The sequence below is a fragment of the Myxine glutinosa genome, chromosome 7, assembly GCF_964187855.1.
Source record: "Myxine glutinosa chromosome 7, kmMyxGlut1.1, whole genome shotgun sequence".
NCBI lineage: Eukaryota > Metazoa > Chordata > Myxini > Myxiniformes > Myxinidae > Myxine > Myxine glutinosa.
Genome location: NC_136267.1, coordinates 124,807,455 through 124,832,000, shown reverse-complemented (window position 1 = coordinate 124,832,000; position 24,546 = coordinate 124,807,455). Strand labels below are relative to the sequence as shown.

The window sequence follows — 24,546 nt, the reverse complement described above, 5'->3', positions numbered from 1 at the left end:
TTATAATTTTTTTTGCGGTTCAAATGACCGCGGGAGATCGCGTTATCGTGAGCACGTTCTGGATAGACAAACTGGTGTGTTTCTTCTTCTTTCAACAATAAAGACATAGCTTCGCGACCGTACATCCAATCATCTTGAAATTTTGCACACTTGTTACTCGTCATGACTTCGACTACAGTATGAGGTTTCACGTCGATCAATAAAGCGATTCAAGAGATATCCATTAAAAAAAAAAATCAGTTTAATTAACGATATCTGCCAAACCACGTGACCTATCGCAAATTCTAAAATGGCATTTTAGTAGACTGACATGCTGAACAGATCTGTGAATTTTCTCCTCGATTGGATCAAAAATGAGGGAGGAGCTAGGTTTTAAAGGTTCATGCTTAAAAACGTCATAACTCTGAAACCATGTGTCGGATGATGTCGTGCTCGCTGACTTTTTTGTTCGTCATGAGTATGCGATTCGGCTTGCAAAGTTTGGCCTCGATCTGTTCAGCCGTTGCAGAGAAAAAGGGATTTTCGTGTTTTCACGAAAAACAAGATGGCGGCCGAACCACGTGACCTGCGACGTCATAATTACCATTAAAATATTCTACAGACCGAGTCCCTCCTATGGTGAAAATTTTATCTCAATAGGCCCTATTATTGCAGAGAAAATGTTTTTTAAAGGAATTTAAAACTGAAAATGGCAATCGCACTGATGTCGGATGATGTCGTGGCCTGGGGGGACAAAATGGTGTGTTTCTTCTTCTTTCAACAATAAAGACTTTAGCTTCGCGACCGTACATCCAATCATCTTGAAATTTTGCACACTTGTTCCATGCGATGAGAGCTACATTGCATTAAATATTCAAGTCGATCCATGCAGTGGTTCAAGAGTTACAAGCTTTTTAAAATTTAACTTCCATTATTTATTGCGGCCAAACCATGTGACTTATCAAAACGTCTCAAGTAACGATGAAACATCCCCCCATGTGGAACATTTGTGTAAAGTTTCCACTCGATATCTCCACAAATTATGGAGGCGATTCCATTTCTAGTTTGAAATTTAAAAACGTCATAACTCTGAAACCACGTGTCGGATGACGTCGTGCTCGCTGACTTTTTTTGTTCGTCATGGGTATCCGAATATGCATGCCAAGTTTGGGCTCGATCCGTTCAGCCGTTGCGGAGAAAAAGGGTTTTTTGTGTTTTTTCACGGAAAACAAGATGGCGGCCGAACCATGTGACGTATGACTTCGAAAATTTTCGCATTCTGAGTTTTTTTTAACTAAGCATCTGGGGAAAAAATCTCATTTTCGGGGGAGAAAAACTGTGTTTGACGAATTCTAACCTCTTAACGTTAGCATTTTTGATATACTCAATACACATGTTTTTTGTTCCCATTGCAGAGTTCTTTAGAATGAGCCATTCCTCAAATTTTTCCATTGAGCCGTTTCGGAGATACAGAGGGGCAAAGTTGAAGGTGTTTTACAAGATGGCGCCCATACCACGTGACCTATGACGTCATCATTAGCATTCAAAAATTATACGAGCCTAGCCGATCATTTGATGAAAATTTCCTGTCAATCCGACCAGCGGTTGCTGAGAAACTTAATTATGAAGTTTTCGGAGGTGCAAAATAGGGTGGAAGAATAATAAGAAAAACTCTAGCAGTAATAATAGGTTACTCTCCATTTCATGGAGAGTAAACCTAATAATAAAAATAAGCAGTGCTGCTCACATCCAATTTAAGTGAGAGGAAAAACATTGGAGATAATGTGATCCAGATTATGATGGCTTTGAAAACTCAATTTTTCAGTTTTGTTTCCCAGGATGCTATGGAGGGCTAAATAATTATCCTTCTCCACAGTCTTATGGATGGATTTAACACAGCCACTTATGCATTCAAATATATTAATCACTTGCATCGCTCATACATTTTTTGTGAGCTTCTGCTCTTTGCAAATGCAAGGAAAGAACAACCAACAGCCAAAGACTAGGGTAGTGAGATTCTATCTGAGACGTTCTATCTGAGAAGAACAAATTAAATGTCTTGGTAAATGTCGAGACAAATAATGCATTTAATGAGAGAACCTACTCAAAGCGCCCAAGGCTGACTTGACAGATGCGGCTGGAATTATCAGGGTGGAACATCACCCAGTCGTCCTCCAAGAAACAGCCATCCATGTTGAGAACACCACCATGAGCCTGCACAAATAGTGTGCCATCAAGTGGATGGTCAATAGTGTGCGTGTGTGTGCGTTTTGTGCGTCAGGAACCACACACAGCACAAAAAGCATCAATAGAATAAAACAGCTGGTCAGACGTTTACTAACACAGGGAGCTACAGTTAGCAGAATAAAACAACAAGTGTTCTTTAAAGTCACAAAACGAAACTAAATGGAATTTATTAAATACAATAAAAATGGTAAAGACATTATTTATGAAGCAACTAAATAAACACACTTTAAAACATTTTCAGTGGTTGCTAGGGGATGCAGTCACATGGAAAATTAATTAAAACGAGAGTGCTGCGATTGGAGAATCGTCATGGTTCCTGATATAGCCAACTCGTAATATTAGTCATCGGTAGCGTTTGAAAAATAATGAAAACAAATTAATTTTGAGGTTGCTTCCCCCCCCTAAAATAAGTGGGACACCACAGCCACCAACACGAAAAACACTTAATGCCTCCCTCCAGAAACCATGATAATTTAAAAAAACATAGGGGAAATACCCCTGGCTGTCACCAGATAGAATAAACTGCACTGACTAAAGGTATTCTAAACCAATTTGAATGGTTGCTAGAAGACAGGGCAGTATGTAGAATCATACCAACATAATCATAAAACATTAAACAAACAAACAAAAAATACCTATTTTGGGGAGCAGCCCATACCCCTCCCCACCCCCCGCCCCCCCCCCCTCCCATCCGGTATACCTCCTCAGACCCCAATCTTTCTAATGCCTTCAACAAACATTGGTACATCACAGGTGATGAAGGTTGTGGTGGAGTTTCATTGAAATTGTGTATGTAGTTTCCGAGAAAAGAGCAAATACCTATTTTGGGGGGCAACCCCCAGTAGACCCCTCACGGCCCGATTGTTTTTAATGCTGTGAACAAACTTTGGTACAACATGGGTGATTAAGGTTGTGGTTGAGTTTCCTCAGAATTGCGTGTGCATATTCTGAGAAAAAAGCAAATACCTATTTTGGGGGACAACCCCCCATACACCTCCTCAGGGTTCGATTTTTTTTTTAATGCTGTGAACAAACTTTGGTACATCACGGGTGGTGAAGGTTGTGGTCAAGTTTCATTGAAATAATGTGTGTAGTTTCAGAGAAGAAAGCAAATATCTATTTTGGGGGGTAAAACCTGGACCCACTTTGATCCCCTTGATGATGATGTTGAGTCTCCTAAGGCAATGAGTGCGTGTTTGCCATCATATTGCCTTTCTATGGCTGGTACCCACGAGTAAGTGTGTGGTATAGACGGGGGGGGGGGGGGGGGGGGGTGTGTCATCAACACTCAGTATTTGTCTCAATATACAAGCACTCTCAATACAAACATATACAGTGCATTCAGAAAGTATTCAGACCCCTTCACTTTTTTCACATTTTGTTAGGTTGCAGCCTTATGCTGAAATCGTTTAAATTCATTTTTCCCCTCATCAATCTACACTCAATACCCCATAATGACAAAGAGAAAACAGGATTTTAGAAAGTTTTGCAAATTTATTTTAAAAAAACAACTGAAATATCACATTTACATAAGTATTCAGACCCTTTGCTATGACACTTGAAATTTAGGCCAGGTTCCTCCCATTTCTCTTGATCATCTTAGAGATGTTTCTACACCTTGATTGGAGTCCACCTGTGGTAAATTCAATTGATTGGACATGATTTGGAAAGGCACACACCTGTCTATATAAGGTCTCACAGCTGACAATGCATATCAGAGCAAAAACCAAGCCATGAGGTCGAAGGAACTGCCTGCAGAGCTCAGAGACAGGATTGTGTCGAGGCACAGATCTGGGGAAGCCTACAAAAAAATTTCTGCTGCATTGAAGGTTCCCAAGAGCACAGTGGCCTCCATAATTCTTAAATTGAAGAAGTTTGGAACAACCAGGACTCTTCCTAGAGCTGGCCGCCCGGCCAAACTGAGCAATCGGGGGAGAAGGGCCTTGGTAAGAGAGGTGACCAAGAACCTGATGGTCACTCTGGCTGAGCTCCAGAGATCCTGTGTGGAGATGGGAGAAACTTCCAGAAGGACAACCATCACTGCAACACTCCACCGATCTGGGCTTTATGACAGAGTGGCCAGACGGAAGCCTCTCCTCAATGAAAGACACATGAAAGCCCACAGAATCTTGTTTCTCACAGTCTGAGAGCCCAGTCCTTAAGGTGCTTTTTTGCAAACTCCAAACGGGCTTTCATGTGTCTTTTGTGGGCTTCCCCAGATCTGTGCCTCGACACAATCCTGTCTCTGAGCTCTGCAGGCAGTTCCTTCGACCTCATGACTTGGTTTTTGCTCCGATATGCATTGTCAGCTGTGAGACCTTATATAGACAGGTGTGTGCCTTTCCAAATCATGTCCAATCAATTGAATTTACCACAGGTGGACTCCAATAAAGGTGCAGAAACATCTCAAAGATGATCAAGAGAAATGGGAGGCACCTGAGCTAAATTTCAAGTGTCATCGCAAAGGGTCTGAATACTTATGTAAATGTGATATTTCAGTTTTTTCTTTTTAATAAATTTGCAAAACTTTCTAAAATCCTGTTTTCTCTTTGTCATTATGGGGTATTGAGTGTAGATTGATGAGGGAAAAAATGAATTTAAACGATTTCAGCATAAGGCTGCAACATAACAAAATGTGAAAAAAGTGAAGGGGTCTGAATACTTTCTGAATGCACTGTATCTCAATACAACTCAATACAAGCACTCAATATTTGTCGACCTAGATTTGCAGCAGCGGTTAGACCTGTTGGGTTTTTTTCCAACACAAGATTTGTCCACTCAGGATTTGCTGTGGTCTGTTCAATAGCTCGATCAGAGATTTCTTGATTCCAGATTCACTGCACGACTCAAACAAAAAGCCCAAATAGGGCAAGGGGAGCGCCATAATCGCTCGGAGCTTACCTCCCCTTTGCCTTCCCAGCCCACAAAATTTTTCGAGCAGTCCGTCCGAACCACGAAGGCATGCCTTTCCCTCCCTATAACCCCACCACTCCACACCCGCACTTCCCCTATCCTGACAAGTAGTCAGGTTCACTCTGTTTTTTTCGTTCAAAATCATGGTAGATTAGCAAACCTATACATTTTTGGAAACGTTATTACATGGAAAATCTGAAAATCAATGTTTACATTTGCCAATTCCGACCAATTCGATTCGACCAATTCAACCAATTCGACCACTCGACCAATTCCATTCGACCAATTCGACCATTCGACCATTCGACCAATCGCTTCGATCGACCATTCGACCATTCGACCAATTCGATCGATTCGATTCGATTCATCGAATTCGATTCGATCGACCATTCGACCAATTCGATTTGCCAATCAATTTGACCGACCTTTGCTTGTGTGGAACGGACTGTGAAAACGATGCGGACTATATTGTCAGATACGACACACAGGACAGTGATGACGAACTCTAAATGGCATATTCTGTAATCGTGTATGTTTGATGCCATTGACTGCCTGTGTATATTTTGTCATTGACTGCCTGTGTCGATGTGAAGTTATACTGACTGCATGTGTATATATGATTTTGCTGACTGCCTGTGTATGTTTGGTGATATGAATTATTGTGACACATTTTGATGTTATTAACTGCCTGTACAAAATGATAACATGTATTTGATTATGCAACTTATCGCGAATATAAAGACAGTATTTTGCAATTCAAAACCTTTGATTCGTGTCTTACCATTCCCCATAGCACTAATTTGATACTTTCATTGGATTCCTTGTCCCTGAAAATATAGGTTTAGTATATTTTTAAAGTTTTTAGGGTAATTAGAGGCAGAAATAGAACAAAATATGTATTTTACAGTGGCCATTTTGAAAATCCAAAATGGCCGCCATACAGGTATCTCTCCAAATGTAAACATTGATTTTTAGTTTCCTTATGCTATAACCTTTCCAAAAATGTATAGGTTTGCTAATCTACCATGATTTTGAACGAAATATAATTTATTGACATAGTGAACCTGACTAAAGCAATCTCGGCAAAACATTTTTGTGAGTACCCCTCCAACTGTTCACTTTATTGTTCATTTGTGCACTTAAATTGTATTCTTTATTGATTCGTTTAATATTTATCTCTGCTATGTATTTAAGTGAGGTTAAAGTTATGTTAGGATGACGTAAAATGTGCCCTGGGAATGCATATCCCCATTATAACACTACGTCCATGGGAATATCTCGTCTGCTCAACATCGTTTAGCTTAACGTCACACTTTCTAGGAATGCACCCACAATGTTAAGTAGAAACTTGCTGTAGTGCATTTAAAAATGAATAATTATACAATTTAATTCAGAAAATATCACACTTTGCAATTATTTTTACCCTCGCCAGAGGAGACGTTATTGCATTTGAGTCTGTTTGTTTGTTTGCCTGTTTGTCCGTACAGAATAAATATGATTTTCTCTGCAACCGTTGGTCCGATTGACAGGAAATTTTCACCACAGGTACAACTCCACCTGTAGAATTTTTTTAATGATAATTATGACGTCATAGGTCACGTGGTTCGGCCGCCATCTTGGAAAAATCGAAAAACTTTGCACCTCTATATCTCCGAAAGAGCTGAATAGAAAAAATTGACATGGCTCATTGTAAAGAACTCTCCATGGGGAATGAAATATGTTAATGATGATGTTATAGGTGCCTCCATTATGACGTCATAATTCGACAAGTACAAAACTTCATCCGATCAAGATGAAATTTCTTGAGCATAATCTAGGAATAAATTAGTTCAGAAAAAAAAAAAGATGACGTCATCGGTCACGTGGTTCGGCCGCCATATTTGTTTTCACACAAAAGCCTTAACCACTGAAAATACATCCTGGCGAGGGTTTGCAATCTCTGATTGCTCTTTTTCTTGTTCATTTATGCAATTCAACATAAATAAGTCTTAAAACATAAATAAGTTGATTCCGAGTACAAGTTGGGACCCAGACTTCCGGAGTGTGGGTGGAGGTAAGGGGAGGTGGGGGGAGGAAGGGTGGGTGGGTGAGAATCGACTTGTACACTGAAAAATACCGTAATTGAAAAAAAAAAAATAGAAAGTTGAAGAAAAATTATTGGAAAAAAAAATACTTGAAAATTGATAAAATGAAATAATCGAAAAAAATACTTCAACATTGGAAAAAAGATTAAGCAATTGAAAATAAATAAATAAATAAATGGAAAACATTCTTCAAAAAGCGGGACACCACGGACACCAAGACTAAACACTTAATGCCTCCCTCTGAGAACCAAAATGACAGTTTCTGTATTTGAATAAGAACTTGATTCAGTGGTAAGCAAAATTGTTTTGTGGTACTGTATTTGTTTACGAGAGTCCATCACATTGACCATATTTGTACTAGCAACTTGGCCTTGTGCACGGGAATAAAACAATATTAAAAGGTATCATGTCAACCTACCAATGTCCCATCCTCAAGCGAGTGAACGTGAAAGACACCCCTGTTCTTACTTCCGCTGGGCGTGATTATGTAGTGCCATGGGAACCCTCCGATGCTCATCTCATTCAGGTGGCATTTTGCTTCAAAAAGCAAGGAAGGATGGGCTGGACCAAAGCAAAGCAGTACAAAAAACTCAATCACCGAGTATTTGTATCTATAATCTAAATATATGAGTAATTCATTCGGAAACAACTTTCCGGGAATAAAACACCAGTTGAGGGATGTGAGTGGTAAACAACAACAAAAAATTTTTTTTTAAGTCTTAAGTGTTTACACTTTAGGGAAGTGAGAGAGATTTCAAACAAAGCCCCGAAATTGTGCATTCTTGTGCTCAATGAGACCCATCATGGTCAAGATTGGAAATAAAGTTGTGTGAAAACACCATTCACGTTGTTCTTCAAACCGTATCCAGTACCATGTGTTTTCATACACTTATAGAATTGAGGAAACAAAAATGATCAATAACGATATGCTTCACAAAAAGAGATAAAACAACAGCTTCAAGGCTTGAATTGTTTTATAAAGGAGGTTCAAAGGCATTCATGTTATGGTTTAAAAGAACCAGCACATTGATCTGTACACTAAAACAAACATGTCAGGGAATGTCAAAGTTAAAGTTGTTAGGTGAAAACAAAATGGCTGTCTGAAATGAGCATGCAAATTCGCAAAGACCTGGTCTACGAAATATCACGACAAGCATACGTTGTTATGAGCAATGGCTCTAATAACGAGTGTGGCCACAAACGACCCCAGTGGAGGCTTGTACACATCTTGTCGCCAACCAAATCAGATAATCCACCGATGCATATTACATTTGCCTGAATTTTAGCATGAAGCCTCCAAGATCAAATGTAATTTAGGCTTAATCAGGAGACAAGCAAGATCACTAGCTTAACGTGCCTCACCTGTCACTTGGATATTACAGGGAATTCCAAAGGCTTTTGAACCCACAATACCATGTTTTCCATCCCACTCACATTGACCTCCCAAGGATAACTCCTTCACCTTGTACTGTACACACAGAAAAAACACACACACACACACACGCACACAACTAATCAGAGTTATCATTTGTAGTGTAGCTGGACAGCAAAGTGGTTTCATACGTTGTATGACATCGCTTTCACATAGTTATTATTAAATACCATGCGAAAGTAAGACAGACTTTGTGGAGCAGTGCACGCAAGCAAAAATCTAGGCTTTGGATTGTCGTTAGTTATGTGACCGCAAGTTGTCGAGTGTTTTGCCTTCCTTGATGACGAGTGTTATAATGCTTTGTACAGGCCTAAATACACATTTGATAGTCAAAAACGAGCTTTGATGTAAATGTTGTTTTAATTATGCAACTTGCATCTTAGCTTCGATTCACTCATAACTGTGTACAATTCATACGTCTAAGGTGCTATGGAGTGTAGCTTCTAACTTTTGGTAGTGGCTTCCCATTTTACCCCGTCAGAGGTAACTGAGTTTAAGGCCTATGGCCCGGTTGCAGAAAACTCTCACATCCTTAAGGAAAAATGAGGATTTCCTGAGGGTTATTTATTCAACAGCCCTTAAGGAAATCCTTCGCTAAAGAATCACAGTGTACCTTGAGGATGAGAGAATTCTAAGCAACTAGGCCGAAGTCAAAGTCCTCAAGTAAGGATTTCCTTAAGGTTGAGGAAATCCTTAAGAGCCGTTGCTATGGTAGGCAACCAATCAGATTAGAGATAAGAAGAGGCGGCCGAAAGCAAGAACACATAATGAACACAATTTTAAATGACACTTGTTATACAGTGCATTCAGAAAGTATTCAGACCCCTTCACTTTTTTCACATTTTGTTATGTTGCAGCCTTATGCTGAAATCGTTTAAATTCATTTTTTCCCTCATCAATCTACACTCAATACCCCATAATGACAAAGAGAAAACAGGATTTTCGAAAGTTTTGCAAATTTCTTAAAAAGAAAAAACTGAAATATCACATTGACATGAGTATTCAGACCCTTTGCGATGACACTTGAAATTTAGCTCAGGTGCCTCCCATTTCTCTTGATCACCTTTGAGATGTTTCTACACCTTGATTTGAGTCCACCTGTGGTAAATTCAATTGATTGGACATGATTTGGAAAGGCACACACCTGTCTATTATATACAAGGTCTCACAGCTGACAATGCATATCAGAGCAAAAACCAAGCCATGAGGTCGAAGGAACTGCCTGGAGAGCTCAGAGACAGGATTGTGTTGAGGCACAGATCTGGGGAAGCCTACAAAAAAAATCTCTGCTGCATTGAAGCTTCCCAAGAGCACAGTGGCCTCCATAATTTTTAAATGGAAGAAGTTTGGAACAACCAGGACTCTTCCTAGAGCTGGCAGCCCGGCCAAACTGAGCAATCGGGGGAGAAGGGCCTTGGTAATAGAGGTGACCAAGAACCCGATGGTCACTCTTTCTGAGCTCCATAGATCCTGTGTGGAGATGGGAGAAACTTCCAGAAGGACAATCATCACTGCAACACTCCACCGATCTGGGCTTTATGGCAGAGTGGCCGGACGGAAGCCAAACAGTTCAATCTTGGTTTCATCAGACCACAGAATCTTGTTTCTCACAGTCTGAGAGTCCTTTAGGTGCTTTTTTGCAAACTCCAAGCGGCTTACATGTGTCTTTCACTGAGTAGAGGCTTCTGTCTGGCCACTCTGCCATAAAGCCCAGATCGGTGGAGTGTTGCAGTGATGGTTGTCCTTCTGGAAGTTTCTCCATCTCCACACAGGATCTCTGGAGCTCAGCCAGAGTGACCATCGGGTTCTTGGTCACCTCTCTTACCAAGACCCTTCTCCCCCGATTGCTCACTTTGGCCGGGCGGCCAGCTCGAGGAAGAGTCCTGGTTGTTCCAAACTTCTTCCATTTAAGAATTATGGAGGCCACTGTGCTCTTGGGAACCTTCAATGCAGCAGAGATTTTTTTTGTAGGCTTCCCCAGATCTGTGCCTCGACACAATCCTGTCTCTGAGCTCTGCAGGCAGTTCCTTCGACCTCGTGGCTTGGTTTTTGCTCCGATATGCATTGTCAGCTGTGAGACCTTATATCGACAGGTGTGTGCCTTTCCAAATCATGTCCAATCAATTGAATTTACCACAGGTGGACTCCAATGAAGGTGTAGAAATATCTCAAAGATGATCAAGAGAAATGGGAGGCACCTGAGCTAAATTTCAAGTGTCATAGCAAAGGGTATGAATACTTATGTCAATGGTATATTTCAGTTTTTTCTTAAGAAATTTGCAAAACTTTCTAAAATCCTGTTTTCTCTTTGTCATTATGGGGTATTGAGTGTAGATTGATGAGGGAAAAAATGAATTTAAACGATTTCAGCATAAGGCTGCAACATAACAAAATGTGAAAAAAGTGAAGGGGTCTGAATACTTTCTGAATGCACTGTATGGTGCATGGGGAACACATGCTTCCGGATGAAGGAGGAATAAAATGATTCTTGTGTGAAATTCATTTTGTTTCTGATTGAGCATTTTATTGCAAATGAGTTAATATGTGCAGTAATGTTTGGAAACTTGTCCGAGAATTGTGAAAGTCTGAAATTATGAGAGTGAAATACGAGTACGAAACAACAAGCAATATATTCTGGATGTAACGTCACGAAAGAGTGAAAATGTTATCCGGGTCACTGTGCCGCCGCTCAGAGCGCGTTGCGCAATGTAAAATCATTTCTCAATTGCAGATAAATCACCTTGGATTTACCCCAATAAACAAAGGGAAATTAAACAGAAAAAAGGAGGCTTGCCTTGTTCACTATTTCTTCGAGGTTGTAGAACTTTACTGTGCCATTGCTGTGAAGTGTTATCAAAATGTTCTCAGAAACGGTGACGTCAGTGACAGTACTGCCAAAAATCTATGTAAAGAAAAAATAAGTCATGGTTGCAACTTGGCAAAACACCATGTTGTGTTGTTATTCCAGTTTAAGTGAATGCTGAAGGTTGAAGAATTATCATTTTACTTGCTGGTCAATCTCCATCATGCCGATAAGCTGCAGAGGGAAAACTGTGAAGAAAGCAAGCTGGAGCAAGATCCTGCGCCTAAAGTTTATCTGGAAAATGAAAAGAAGTTATACTTCTTTGCAACACCCAGTGTGAGCAATATCATAATCGACAGAGAGAAAGTTCAGTGCCTTTGCAACTTGACTATTGGAGCACCCACCGTGCGAGGCTGGTCTGGTGGTTTAGAGCGAATGGATTTCAACATAAGAGTTTCTTGTTCGCTTATCCAGCTTATCTGTCTGCAAAATTTACAAGGCACACAAAAATAGAAATAAATAAATAAAAACATCAAAACACCGGTATCGCAAAGAAAAACATGGTAATGCATTTATAAACTGAAGCTCGAGCAGAAGACGAGGCATGTTCATTCATCTCGGTACAACCACACTTTGTATAGTATAAAGAGGATGATAAATTACCAACTTAAATTGAAAATAAAATTCTACATTGTCAAACACACAAAAGACAAATACGCATGCAATCTTAAATCACAACAGGACTGAAAATAATCATAAGGCCAAAGATTCAAAATCCCGTGGGGGTATTGCATTTTAAGCCCTCGTTTTCTTGGCAAATTGGTTATGAATTTACAGTTACCAAAATGGTTGTCATTAAAAAAGTGATAAATATGATACAAATTTCAAAAGTCTATGGCTCGAGGAAATGTATAGAGTTAGATAAACATTATCAAATATAGACAAGAAAATACATTGCACACCACATTGAAAGCATAATTTCCAGAAATAAAGGGATAAAATGAAGAAGCCGAAGCAGAATGACTAATATGTAGTTTGTAGCACATGAGTCACAGTTTTTAGCATACACACATACAGTGGCCTGCAAAAGTATTCACCCCTACAAATAATGCCACATTTAGATGAATTATGTAGAAACAACTTTTCCAAATGAACCTTTTTATTCATAAATGAAGAGATCAGACAAAATACTTGTAGAACTGAAGGTTACATGTCAGTAATACCTGCAAAAAACAGGTACAAATAAAAATTCACTGGTTTCAAAAGTATTCAGCCCCTTATGTCAGTATTTAGTGGAAGCACCTTTTGCAGTAATGACTGGTATGAGTCCTTTTGGGTAGGTCTCTACCAGTTTTGCACAGTGAGATGGTGAAATCTTTGCCCATTCTTCATGTTAAAATTGCTCTAGTTCTGCCAAGTTTGATGAAGATCGTCGATGGACTGCAATCTTCAAGTCTCGCCATAAATATTAAATTGGGTTCAAATCAGGACTTTGACTGGCCCAATCAAGATCATTTCTTTTCTTCTAATTCAGCCACTCCAGTGTGGCTTTAACTTTGTGCTTGGGTTCATTGTCCTGAAGAAATGTGAATCTCATACCCAGTTTCAGATTCATGGCTGACTGAAGGAGGTTTTCATCAAGGACATGGGTGAAACTGAGGAACTTTTGAAAAAAATGAAAGGAACGAGCAAAACGACTCCTTACTAGGGAGATCTGGGGACATGATGATGTCAAAATTTGCAATGTGTCATAAATCAAACTAGAACAATGTGACTGTGTCGCCAATATGACTCCGTATAGTCCCACAACGGGTAGATGCCATCACTCTGCATATGTATGGGTAGGGGATCATGTTTGTGAAGTTTCGTGTTGATTGGATAAGGTTCGTTTTTCTATCCAAGATTGCTGCCAAACCACGTGACCAATGACATCATCATTTTCAAACCATATGCAACAGTGCTGTTAGATAATATTTGTAAAATTTCACATCTATAGGGTGAGCGGTTTCAGAGATATAATTATTTAATATTTTCCTTCAATCCAATATGGCTGCTAAACTATGTGACCTATGATGTGATGAATTGAATATTTCAATACAAATGGGTCATATATCATGTGCATGCAATTTCAGATTTTTAGGATAAGGAATTCGATTAAAACATTGGCTGGTATACCACTTCACCGATGATGTCATCATTATCATGCTTTTGTTCCCCATTGGGAGTACTTGACAATGTGCCAAGTTAAAAAAAATTCCATTCAGCGGTTTCCGAGAAATAATTTTTTAATTATTTGCGTTTAATCCAAGATGGCTGCCATACCATGTGACCTATGACATCACAATTATCATAAAAACATTCTGCATGGGTGTCACCCCTACCCTGAAAGTTTCGTCTCAATCGGACATGTGGTTGCTGAGAAAAACGAGATTTAGCCCGTACGGACAGACGGACGTACGTATGGACAGATGGATAACCCAAAAACATAATGCCTCCGGCGACTTTGTCGGCAGAGGCATAAAAATGCCATTGCGTCATACAGTACCCCATCCCTCTGCAAGGCAGAAAGCAGTTGTAAGTCTTTCTACTTATAGGGAATTGATCAGACACTGGCCTGATAAATGGAACATGTCTTTCAATCTTCAAAAATCTAACAGTCTCACCCTCTTGCTCTGGATCAATCATCATGTGAACCCACCTGTCTATTTCCTTGCTCATCCACTGGAAGAGGTTCAGTCTCTTGAAATTCTAGGCCACACCATCAACTATGACTGTCCTGGCGGACCACATAGCAAAGCCGGCCTCCAAAGTCAACCACAGACTTGACATCCTCCTGTCCTGCCTTGTCCTTGATCTTGTATTGTCCTTGACTTGATCTTGTCTTGTCCTTGACTTGTCCTGTCATATCCTTGACATCCTCCTTGACGTCGATCCAGATCTTTCCTTGGAAAAACAGAGCTACTCGGTCTATAAATCTTGTGCCAAAAGCTCAATGGAGAATTACTCGTCACTATGGGTTAGCACCCCAGCATTACACTGGTCTCTCCTAGATTATGTTGACTATAAAACTCTCAATTTTTTTAAATCTCCCATTATGGCACCAAAGCACAAGGTCTGTTGCTTTCAGAATGCAGGCAGGTCGGTGTAATGTCTGTTTTGTCAATAGAGGGTCTGTGTATTGCATATAGATTTGTTTCCTGGTGGATACCTGTGACCATTATGTGGTGGTAAGGTAATTCTGGACAATAAATGGTTTGGTGTGTACGCGCATGTGTTTTCTGTTGGTGCACGTGGTTTCTTCTTTCTTGTCCTCAATCTCTCCTTTCTTTTTTTCTTTGCCTACAGAGGGGTTAATCTGGCAAATACTTTTCGTAAGCTTCACCTAGCAGAGCCTGGATGGGTTTGATGGTAGAGGAGTAGCAGATGAAACCCAAGTCCTATCCAGGTTCCTCCTGACGACTCCATCTTTGTCTATTTGGGTTCTTCCTGATACTTCAGTGCTGTATTTTATCAGTTGTTTCATTGTACCATCTATTCTCCAATAATGCTCCCTCTGCTCTCGACATCCTCTGACCCCCCCCCCCCCCCCCCCACCTCCCCACCCCCAGGATGCAAGCGTTCTTCCAGTAACCCTTGCTTGATTAAACTTACAAAACACTGATTCAGACCAAACTACTAAACCACCACTCTCCTCACAAACTTTACACGAAACACCTTCCTTTGAAGGCTTCAACAATAGAAAACCACCAAAACACAGTATTTACACGACAGTAGACATCAGCAAAGCATTTGACACACTCCAAAAGCTCTAACTCACAAACAAAATACTCAACACTAACATGCACAACAACACCAGATGCTGGCTGAACAACTACCTATCATGCAGACAGTCATTCGTAATTTTTAACAGCAGGTCATCACGCGCACAATACTTTCCGAATGGAGTCCCTCAAGGCTCAGTCCTCTCCCCCACATTCTTTCATTTGTTCATGCATGACATTCCACAACCACCCGAGAACATACAATTAGCTTCACATGCGGACAATATACAGTCACGTGAAAAAGTAAGTACACCCCAGGTAAAGTTTTGACTTTTTCAACATATTTCAACATACAGCTATTTGATCCTCATTTCAACAACATTGAAAGACAAAGGTGATATAACATAACAAACATCATGAAACATTTACATTTTGTAGTCCATTGTATAATTTAAATAAACATAAATGCAAATTTCGCATGTGGAAAAAGTAAGTACACCCTTGGCTCTAATATGTGGTAATGTGGTATTGCCCCCTTTGGCAGAAACAACCTCAAGTAGGCGTTTCTTATAACTGTCTACCAGTCTCTGACATCGACTGGGAGAAATTTTTGCCCACTCCTCCATGCAGAATTCTTTCAGCTGTGCGATGTTTGCGGGGTTTCTTGCATGCACAGCTCGTTTGAAATCCCCCCCACATCTCGATGGGATTTAGATCCGGGCTTTGACTTGGCCATTCCAGAACCCTCCATTTCTTTCTTTTCAGCCATTCCTTGGTGGATTTACTGGTATGTTTAGGGTCATTGTCATGTTGCAAGGTCCACATTCGGTTGAGCTTCAACTTTCCGACAGATGGCCTCACATTATCCTCAAGCACCCTCTGGCACAATGAAGAATTCATAGTGGATTATATGATGGTGAGCTGCCCAGGCCCTGATGCAGCAAAGCTGCCCCAAACCATAATATTTCCACCACACCATGCTTTACAGTTGGTATCAGGTTCTTGTGGTCAAATGCTGTCTTTGGTTTTTGCCAAACATGTCTTCTGGTACTGTAGCCAAATAGCTCCTTTGACTCATCTGACCAGAGTTGTTGTCAGCCCAGGGTTATTCGCCCAGGGTTACCAATACCTTTGACTCATCTGTCCAGAGCACATTGTTCCAGAAGTGCTGGGCTTTGCCTAGGTGTTCATTTGCAAACTTTAGTCTTGCCCTGATGTTCTTTCTGGACAGCAAAGGTTTCCTCCTGGCACACCTCCCATGTAGATCAAATTTGTGCAGCCTATTTCTAATGGTAGACTCGTGCACTTTGACATCAACAGTGGCAAGAGCTACCTGTGGGTCCCGTGATGACATTCTGGGGTTCTTAGAGACTTCTTTCAGCATCTTGCGGTCTGCTCTCGGGCTGAACTTGCTGGGGCGGCCTGGCCTGAACAAGTTGGCAGTTGTTTGAAATCTTCTCCACTTGTAGATGATCTTCCGGACAGTCGAATGATTGATTTCAAATTGTTTGGAGATCTTTTTAAATCCCTTCTGTTACGGATTCGTCACTTCCGTTTGGGGTTTTCCTCCACTTGAAAGATTTCTGATTCTATGTGCTATTATTGTCTTCCAAAGGTTTATTGTTTATGAACAGTTATTAAAAGTTAAAAAGGTTAACTTAAAATGATACAGGAAACCGAACCGGAAGACGAGGAGGTGAAAATAAGAGGCGGCGCGAGCAAAGTTGGAGAAGACGCGTGACATCAAGGCTCCACAGCGAGCCAGGTCTACCGAAAGTCGCGAGGGAATTTTGAGTTCCTTGAAGGGACATACGGTGATAGGAATCATCGCTGGAGTGGAAAATCTGCGGTCATATTTGGGCGCTGAGATTTCGAAGAATCCTCGCCTCGTCGCATCGGCTCAAGTAAGAGCCGTCGGCCATTTTGAACCCCGCGCTTCGGACACCTACAAAGGTTTTGCCTCGCGTCATCTTCACCCCAACATCCTACCGTTTGTCGGGGATGTGTGTGTACGACCGCTTCGTCTCCAATTACGTTGCGGTTCGCTGAGTGAGCGGTGAAGGTGCCCCTCTGAAGGGCGTCGTTGTACAGTTTCGGCGGGGGCGATCACCATTGTCAACTGTACACAATTTGAATATCGACTGGAGAGCGAGATTGGGGCTTCGACTGGATATCGTTTTAGCGACCGCTGGAGCGAATCACATTCGCCTTGGAAAAGGTTATAGAGACATTGAGGAGTGTCCTTTTCACTCGCTGGGAGCGCAGTGAGTTATCTGACTTTATTGAAGGTATATAGAGTGCACTCTTAATTGCCATTTGTTGTACCGTTATTCCTGTGTGATTTTCAATATTGTATTTGTTCATTTATAATTATCATTGGTGTGGTTTCACGATCGATTTCTAACACAGAGTAACATATTTTTCTGCCGTGGCTCCTCTCTGGGTTCGGTGGTGTACCGAGACCAGGAGATCGTAGAGGAACACGTAACAGAAATTTGGGGCTCGTCCGGGATATAATTCCCGAAAAACATCCATTTGGGATTGATCCAGATTGAAATTGGGGGTTTGTACTGTGGGAAAATTGGGGGCTCGGCTTTGCTGATTAAATTCCCTAAATCTCGGACGGTGGATTAAATTCCTTAAATTTCGCCCGGGGAAAGAATTCCCTAGCATTCCCAAATTTTCCAATTTTGGAATATTTTCCAACATTCCCAAATTTTTCAAAAAAAAAATTTTTTTATTTTTATTTATTTATTGTGTGAAGGTTAACAGGTGCTAACGGATAGTCACCATGGAGTTTGACGCAGAGAAGTTTGCAGCGACCCCTAGTGAGGCACAGTTCCGAGCGTTACTAAAATCGGAACTCTTGATATTGGCCAAACATTTTAGCTTGGAGGTCCGAGTTAAAATGAAGAAAACAGAGATGCAGACAGTGGTGATAGAATCTATGGTGGAACTAGGAACATGGAAAGAGGGAGCCTTGGATTGGTGACCAGAAGAACAAGAAAATGTGGAGCTCCAAAAAATGGAGATGCAAATTGCAGAGCCAGGAAAGGTTAAAAGCAAAGGAAAGAGACCTCGAGGAAAGAAGAGCAGCACAGGAAAGAGAACTCCAGGAAAGGTTGGAAGAGAAAAAAGCAGAGGAAAGGAGAGCTGCAAGAGAACTCGAAGAAAGGTTAGAAGAGAAAAAACAGAGGAAAGGAGAGCGGCAAAGGAACTCGAAGCAGAGGAGAGAAAAGCCGAAAGGGAGTTAAAGGACCGTGAAATGGGGCTTCAGCAGGAAATTAAAGACAAGGAGCTGGAGTTAAGGCGAGAACGGGGAGAGGTGCCATCCATGCTGATGGGTTCGACAACTAGTCAGAACACCTGGGATGTTGGCAGACATGTTAGGCTGGTTCCACTCTTCAATGAAAAGGAGGTAGCCAAGTTTTTTTTACACTTTGAGAAAGTGGCTCGAATGCTAAAATGGCCGGAGTCCTGGACCATGTTAATGCAAAGTGTTCTGGTGGGTAAAGCTCGGGATATTTATTCGGCTTTACCGATTGAGCAATGTGCAGATTATGAGATGGTGAAGAAAACCATTCTCAAGGCCTATGAATTGGTCCCTGAAGCTTACCGGCAAAAATTCCGGAACGCCAGGAAGAGGGAGAGTGAGAGCCATGTGGAGTTGGCCAGAATGAAAGAAACCATGTTTGATCAGTGGTGTGATTCAAAAGGAGTTGGGAAAGACTTCGAACTATTGCGACAATTGATCCTGGTGGAGGAATTCCAACAATGTGTCCACGAGGACATTAAAGTACATCTGGAGGAAAGGAAGTACCAAAGTTGTATGAGGCAGCAACCATGGCAGATGACCATGCCTTAAGACACAGGATGGGGTTCCACAAACCTAACTCCTCGCCTAGACTTAGCCAGGGGAGCTATGGTACATTAGGGGCGGAGAACGAAAATTCATGGGTGCGGCCTCGAGATGACTATGAGGACCACTCTGATACCACGACTTCTAGAAATCCGAAGACAACAGTTCCAAGGCAGACGTGTCCTCCGGGGGGCTCGAGGCAGACCACGAGGTTCTCCTCGGGGCCTACTTGCGCTTTTTGCCATAAACCGGGACACTTGATGTCCCACTGTTATGCTCTGGGAAATGAAAATCAGGAGCGGAGTTCGACTAGTACGACTCCGAACGCAATGGCAAATGTGAGAAATCGCCCTCAAAAGGGTTACCAACCGTTTATTTCAGAGGGGTTTGTGTCCTTGGATGGAGACTCGACTAACCAGAAACCAGTTAGGGTCTTGAGGGACACAGGAGCACATCAGTCTTTGATGCTTGAAGGCATTTTGCCATTGTCAGAGGAGACAGCAACTGGTGATAGTGTTCGTTTACAGGGGATTGATGGCTGTGTTGGAGCTCCACTTCATGTCATCCATTTGGAGTCTGATTTGGTGTCAGGACCGGTCACCGTAGGTTTACAAGCCACTCTTCCTGTAGAGGGAGTATCTTTTGTTATCGCCTATCGGGAATGATTTGGCCGGTGGTCAAGTTTCGGGTAACCCGATGTTTGTTGAAAAGCCTAAGAGGTAGTACCCTGAAACTAAGTGTCAGCACACGCAAGTCAGGGATGGAGGCAATATTGGCAAGCTCTTTGTAGGGGGACTGAACTTCAAAACCAAGGAAGATGTTCTGGAGTCTGCCTTCAGCAAATATGGACCGCTTTTGGAAGTGCTGCTGATAAAAGGCAGGGAGACACAAAAGTCAAGAGGGTTTGGCTTTGTCACGTTTGAAAACTCAAAGGATGCCAGAGATGCAGAAAAGGATCTGAATAGCAAGGAGTTGGAGGGTCGGACCATAACAGTAGGGAAGGCATTTCATAGGTGTCGTGGGGGCTACAGAAGAGGACAATGGAGTCGTAGTTTTGGTGGTGGCCGCAATCGATATTATTATGGAGGCTGCCAGAGTTACGGCAGCTCCCGAAGGAAGGATTATCAGAGTAGTGGCCGAGAAGGAGACCGCTATTCATGTGACTACAGTGACAAGCGGTCCCACCGTAATTATTATGAAAGTTCGGAAAAGTTGAAGCACTGAATGCTGCGGAGCCGCCGAGCCAAGATTCCTACACGGATTAACCGTGAACGCCACGTTCCTAAAGGCATCCATGTAGTGAACTTTCCTGCACGGACTAACCGTGAACTCCACGTTCCTAAAGCCGTCCATGTAGTGAATACTTCCAGGCCTCACCACCCAACCACCATGGAACCTGGCTTTCAGCTCGGCCTCCCGGGGAAAAGTGCTGTAGACTTGTTTGACTTTGGAGTTTGATCACAGCCCCTTAACCTTCATTCAAAAGAAACTAAGGAAAAAATCAGAGGGTGCTGAGATGGAGTTTGGCTTTGCAGGAGTTCAACTTGGAGATTGAACATGTGAAGGGCAGGGACAATGTCATTGCTGATGCTTTGTCCAGAGTGAATTAACTTTGGAAATTTCTGTGGGTTTGTGTGAAATTTTGTTGCTTTATTTTTGAGATGTTGATAATTGTTGCTCACGGGAATTTAGGATTTGGGTTGTGAGTTTACTTTTGTTTGTTTAAAGAGTTTGTCTGCAAAGAAAGTTTTCGCTGTGTTCAAACTTTCTTTCTCGAGTGGGGGAAGTGTTACGGATTTGTCACTTCCGTTTGGGAGTTTTCCTCCACTTGAAAGATTTCTGATTCTATGTTCTATTATTGTCTTCCAAAGGTTTATTGTTTATGAACAGTCATTAAAAGTTAACCTTTTTAACTTAAAATGATACAGGAAACCGAACCGGAAGACGAGGAGGTGAAAAGAAGAGGCGGCGCGAGCAAAGTTGGAGAAGACGCGTGACGTCAAGGCTCCACAGCGAGCCAGGTCTACCGAAGGTCGCGAGGGAATTTTGAGTTCCTTGAAGGGACATCCGGCGATAGGAATTATCGCTGGAGTAGAAAATCTGCGTAGTCAGATTTGGGCGCTGAGATTTCGACGAATCCTCGCCTAGTCGCATCAGCTCAAGTAAGAGCAGTCGGCCATTTTGAGCCCCGCGCTTCGGACACCGACAAAGGTTTTGCCTCACGTCATCTTCACCCCAACATCCTACCGTTTGTCGGGGATGTGTGTGTGCGACCACTTCGTCTCGAATTACGATGCGGTTCGCTGAGTGAGCGGTGAAGGTGCCCCTCTGAAGGGCGCCGTTGTACAGTTTTGGCGGGGGCGATCACCATTGTCAACTGTACGCGATTCGAATATCGACTGGAGAGCGAGATTCGGGCTTCGACTGGATATCGTTTTAGCGACGGCTGGAGCGAATCACATTCGCCTTGGAAAAGGTTATAGAGACATTGAGGAGTGTCCTTTTCACTCGCTGGGAGCGCAGTGAATTATCTGACTTTATTGAGGGTATATCGAGTGCACTCTTAATTGCCATTTGTTGTACCGTTATTCCTGTGTGATTTTCAATATTGTATTTGTTCATCTATAATCATTGGTGTGGTTTCACTATTGAATTTCTAACACAGAGCAACATATTTTTCTGCCGTGGCTCCTCTCGGGGTTCAGAGGTGTACCGAGACCAGGAGATCGTAGAGGAACATGTAACACTTCCCAGACTCACAGGCATCTATAACCTTCTTTCTCAAGGCCTCAGAGAGCTCTTTTGATCTAGGCATGGTGACGCCGCACACATCAACAACAAAGAGCAAACCAAACTAAATGTTTTTTTTTTTTTTTTTTTTTTTTTTTTTTTTTTTTTTTTTTTTTTTTTTTTTTTTTTTTTTTTTTTTTGTTGTTGTTGTTGTTGTTGTTGTTGTTGTATACAAGATCGAGGCTCGTCAAAGAGCGAACATTAATCACACAGAAAGACAAACCGACACATAAAACATATAACATAGGGAGCGGTAGACAAGATGGGGAGAGAGGGGGAAGGACACAAACACAACATTTGAGAGCAGGGACCGAGAGACATGGAGACATCGAGAGATCTGAGAGAGGGCGAGGGCTTTTTTGGGGGGGGGGGGAGGCGTGGGAAGGGGGCAGTGGGAGAGGTATAAAACATATGGACACTGCCAGGACTTCCAGAAAAGAAGTTGGAATTTCAAACAAGGTGGATCTGGGGTGAATTAGCGGGGGTAGAAAAGATCAAGGTTTTGGATGGGGGAAGATAAGAGATGGTGGTGAACAGCTGTTTTAAAGACCTGGAGGGAGGAGTGGGATTGAAGGGAGTGAGGTAGTTTGTTCCAGAGGCGGGAGAAAAGAGGAATGAAAGAGTGAAGGTGAGCGGAGAGCCGAGATTTCGGCAGTTTAACCATCAGAGGGTTGCTGGCAGATCTTGTGCGACCTGTAGGAATATTTGGGGGACAGAGCACAGAGAGAGCTGGGGGTGCAAGGCCGGAGAGGAGTCGGTAGAAGACAGAAAGACCACCTACCTGCCTGCGGTGAGTGAGTGAAAGGCCCTCAGAGATAGCTTCATCGCGGGAGATTCCAATAATTCTGAAAGCTTTGGTTTCAACATTGTGAAGCCGAGCTAGGTGTGAGGCAGGAGCACCGGCCCATAGGGGAGAACAGTATTCCATTGAGCTGCGGATGAAAGCCTTGTATGTGGTGAGGAGCTCAGGTGTGCCGAGGAAGGACTTCGCACGACGGAGGATGCCCAGTCGGCGACTGGCTTTGGAGGCCAGCTTGGAAATGTGGTTTTCCCAAGAAAGATCATGGCAGATAGTGAGACCCAAAATCTTGAGCGACAGAACTTCTTGGAGAGGATTGTTGAGAAAGTAGATGGGAGGGTTGTCCAGTCGATCTTTTCGGAGAGACATAGTAAGAGTGTGAGATTTGTCAGGATTGAAAGACATGTTCCACTTGTTTGACCAGTCTGTGATTTTGTCCAGGTCTTCAGAGAGTGAGGAGGCAGCAGACTGCCGATCTGAGGGAAGAGGAATGGAGCGGCAGAGAGTGGAGTCATCAGCAAAGAGATAGAGAGGATTTTCGAGAGAGTCAGAGAGATCATTGATGAAGACCAGAAAAAGCACGGGGCCCAGAACACTGCCTTGGGGAACTCCAGCCTGAACAGGAAGAGGAGATGAGAGAAACCCATTCAGGGCCACACGTTGACGACGACTAGAGAGGAAGTCCGCCAGCCATGCGTGGAGATTTCCATGGATACCAAAGGAGGAGAGTTTGGTGAGCAGAGCGGGGTGCCAGACCGTGTCGAAGGCACGTGATATGTCGAGGGAGACAGCTCTAATTTCCTGTTTGGCATTGAGGACCTCCATCCATTGTTGAGACAGCAGAAGCAGCATGTCCAGAGTAGAGTGACCTGGTCTGAAACCAAATTGATGATCAGAGATCAAGCCATTGGAGAAGAGGAAAGATTTCATATCAGAAGCAATGATGGATTCCATGACTTTGCTGATAATTGGGAGAAGGCTGATTGGTCTGTAGTTGCTAGGATCTGTTTTTGCACCTTTTTTGTGCAAAGCGGTGATGTTGGCTGATTTCCAAGCAGATGGCAGTTGACCTTGAGCAAAAGAGAGGGTTAAGAGAACAGAGAGAGGGTGAGATAGAGCAGCAGAGCAGGATTTTAGGACCCGTGGGCTGATGCCGTCGGGTCCAGTTGCAGAATCAGAGTCGAGGGTTGACAGAAACTTTTCCACCTTGTCAGGAGGAAAGGACACGGAGTCCAGGAGCAGCAGGGTACGACTGGGTATGGTGGGTACAGAGAGGGATGGGTTTGGGACACAAGATTTAGAGGCAAACACAGAGTTGAGGCATTCAGCTTTTTCACGTGCGGAGTCAGCTGTGTAGCCGTTTGAGGTAAGGGAGGGGATGGAGGGGGAACAAACACCAGAAACGGATTTGACCAGACGCCACCAGGATTTGGAAGAGGGAGACAGATAAGAGAGTTCGGTCTTGAGAACGGAGAGATATTGTTTCCTGGCTCTCCTGAGGGTGGACACACACTTGTTTCGGGCTTTGTGAAAGGAAATGAGATTTCCTTCCGTTGGATTTGCTTTCCAGGAGACGAAGGCAAGTTGTTTCTGGGCAACAGCCTCACCACAAGATTCCGTGTACCATGGACGGGAGGAAGGGTATGACAACTGAAGACGAGATGGGATAAATCTGTGCATGAGAGAGAGCAATTTACTTTGGAAGAATTCCCAGGATGAGTTGATGTCAGAGGTGGTAGAGATGGGAGACCAGTCCAGATGATTGATGGCTGCTTGAAGACCGTGCCAGTTGGCCTGAGTGAAATGCCAGACTCGTCGACGCTGAGCAGGCTCCCTGAGGATGGTCAGAGAGATGTCCACTTTAACAAGGACATGATCA

At 42.6% G+C, this 24,546-nt stretch overlaps 1 protein-coding gene across 10 annotated transcripts in view; it reads right to left on the bottom strand.

Annotated features, from left to right (window-relative positions):
- Positions 1 to 24,546, bottom strand: part of DCAF17 (DDB1 and CUL4 associated factor 17) — a 112,817-nt gene that overhangs the window by 27,373 nt on the left and 60,898 nt on the right. For 9 of the 10 annotated variants that reach the window (XM_068102900.2, XM_078782257.1, XM_068102906.2 and 6 more), the window contains 6 exons: positions 11,863 to 11,941; positions 11,663 to 11,752; positions 11,450 to 11,557; positions 8,586 to 8,691; positions 7,642 to 7,784; positions 2,084 to 2,193 (listed from right to left, as the gene is read on the bottom strand). In XM_068102900.2, coding sequence (XP_067959001.2) covers positions 2,084 to 2,193; positions 7,642 to 7,784; positions 8,586 to 8,691; positions 11,450 to 11,557; positions 11,663 to 11,752; positions 11,863 to 11,941 — 636 coding nt within the window. The remainder of the gene's footprint in view (positions 1 to 2,083; positions 2,194 to 7,641; positions 7,785 to 8,585; positions 8,692 to 11,449; positions 11,558 to 11,662; positions 11,753 to 11,862; positions 11,942 to 24,546) is intronic. The other variant, XM_078782255.1, reaches the window with a different exon arrangement.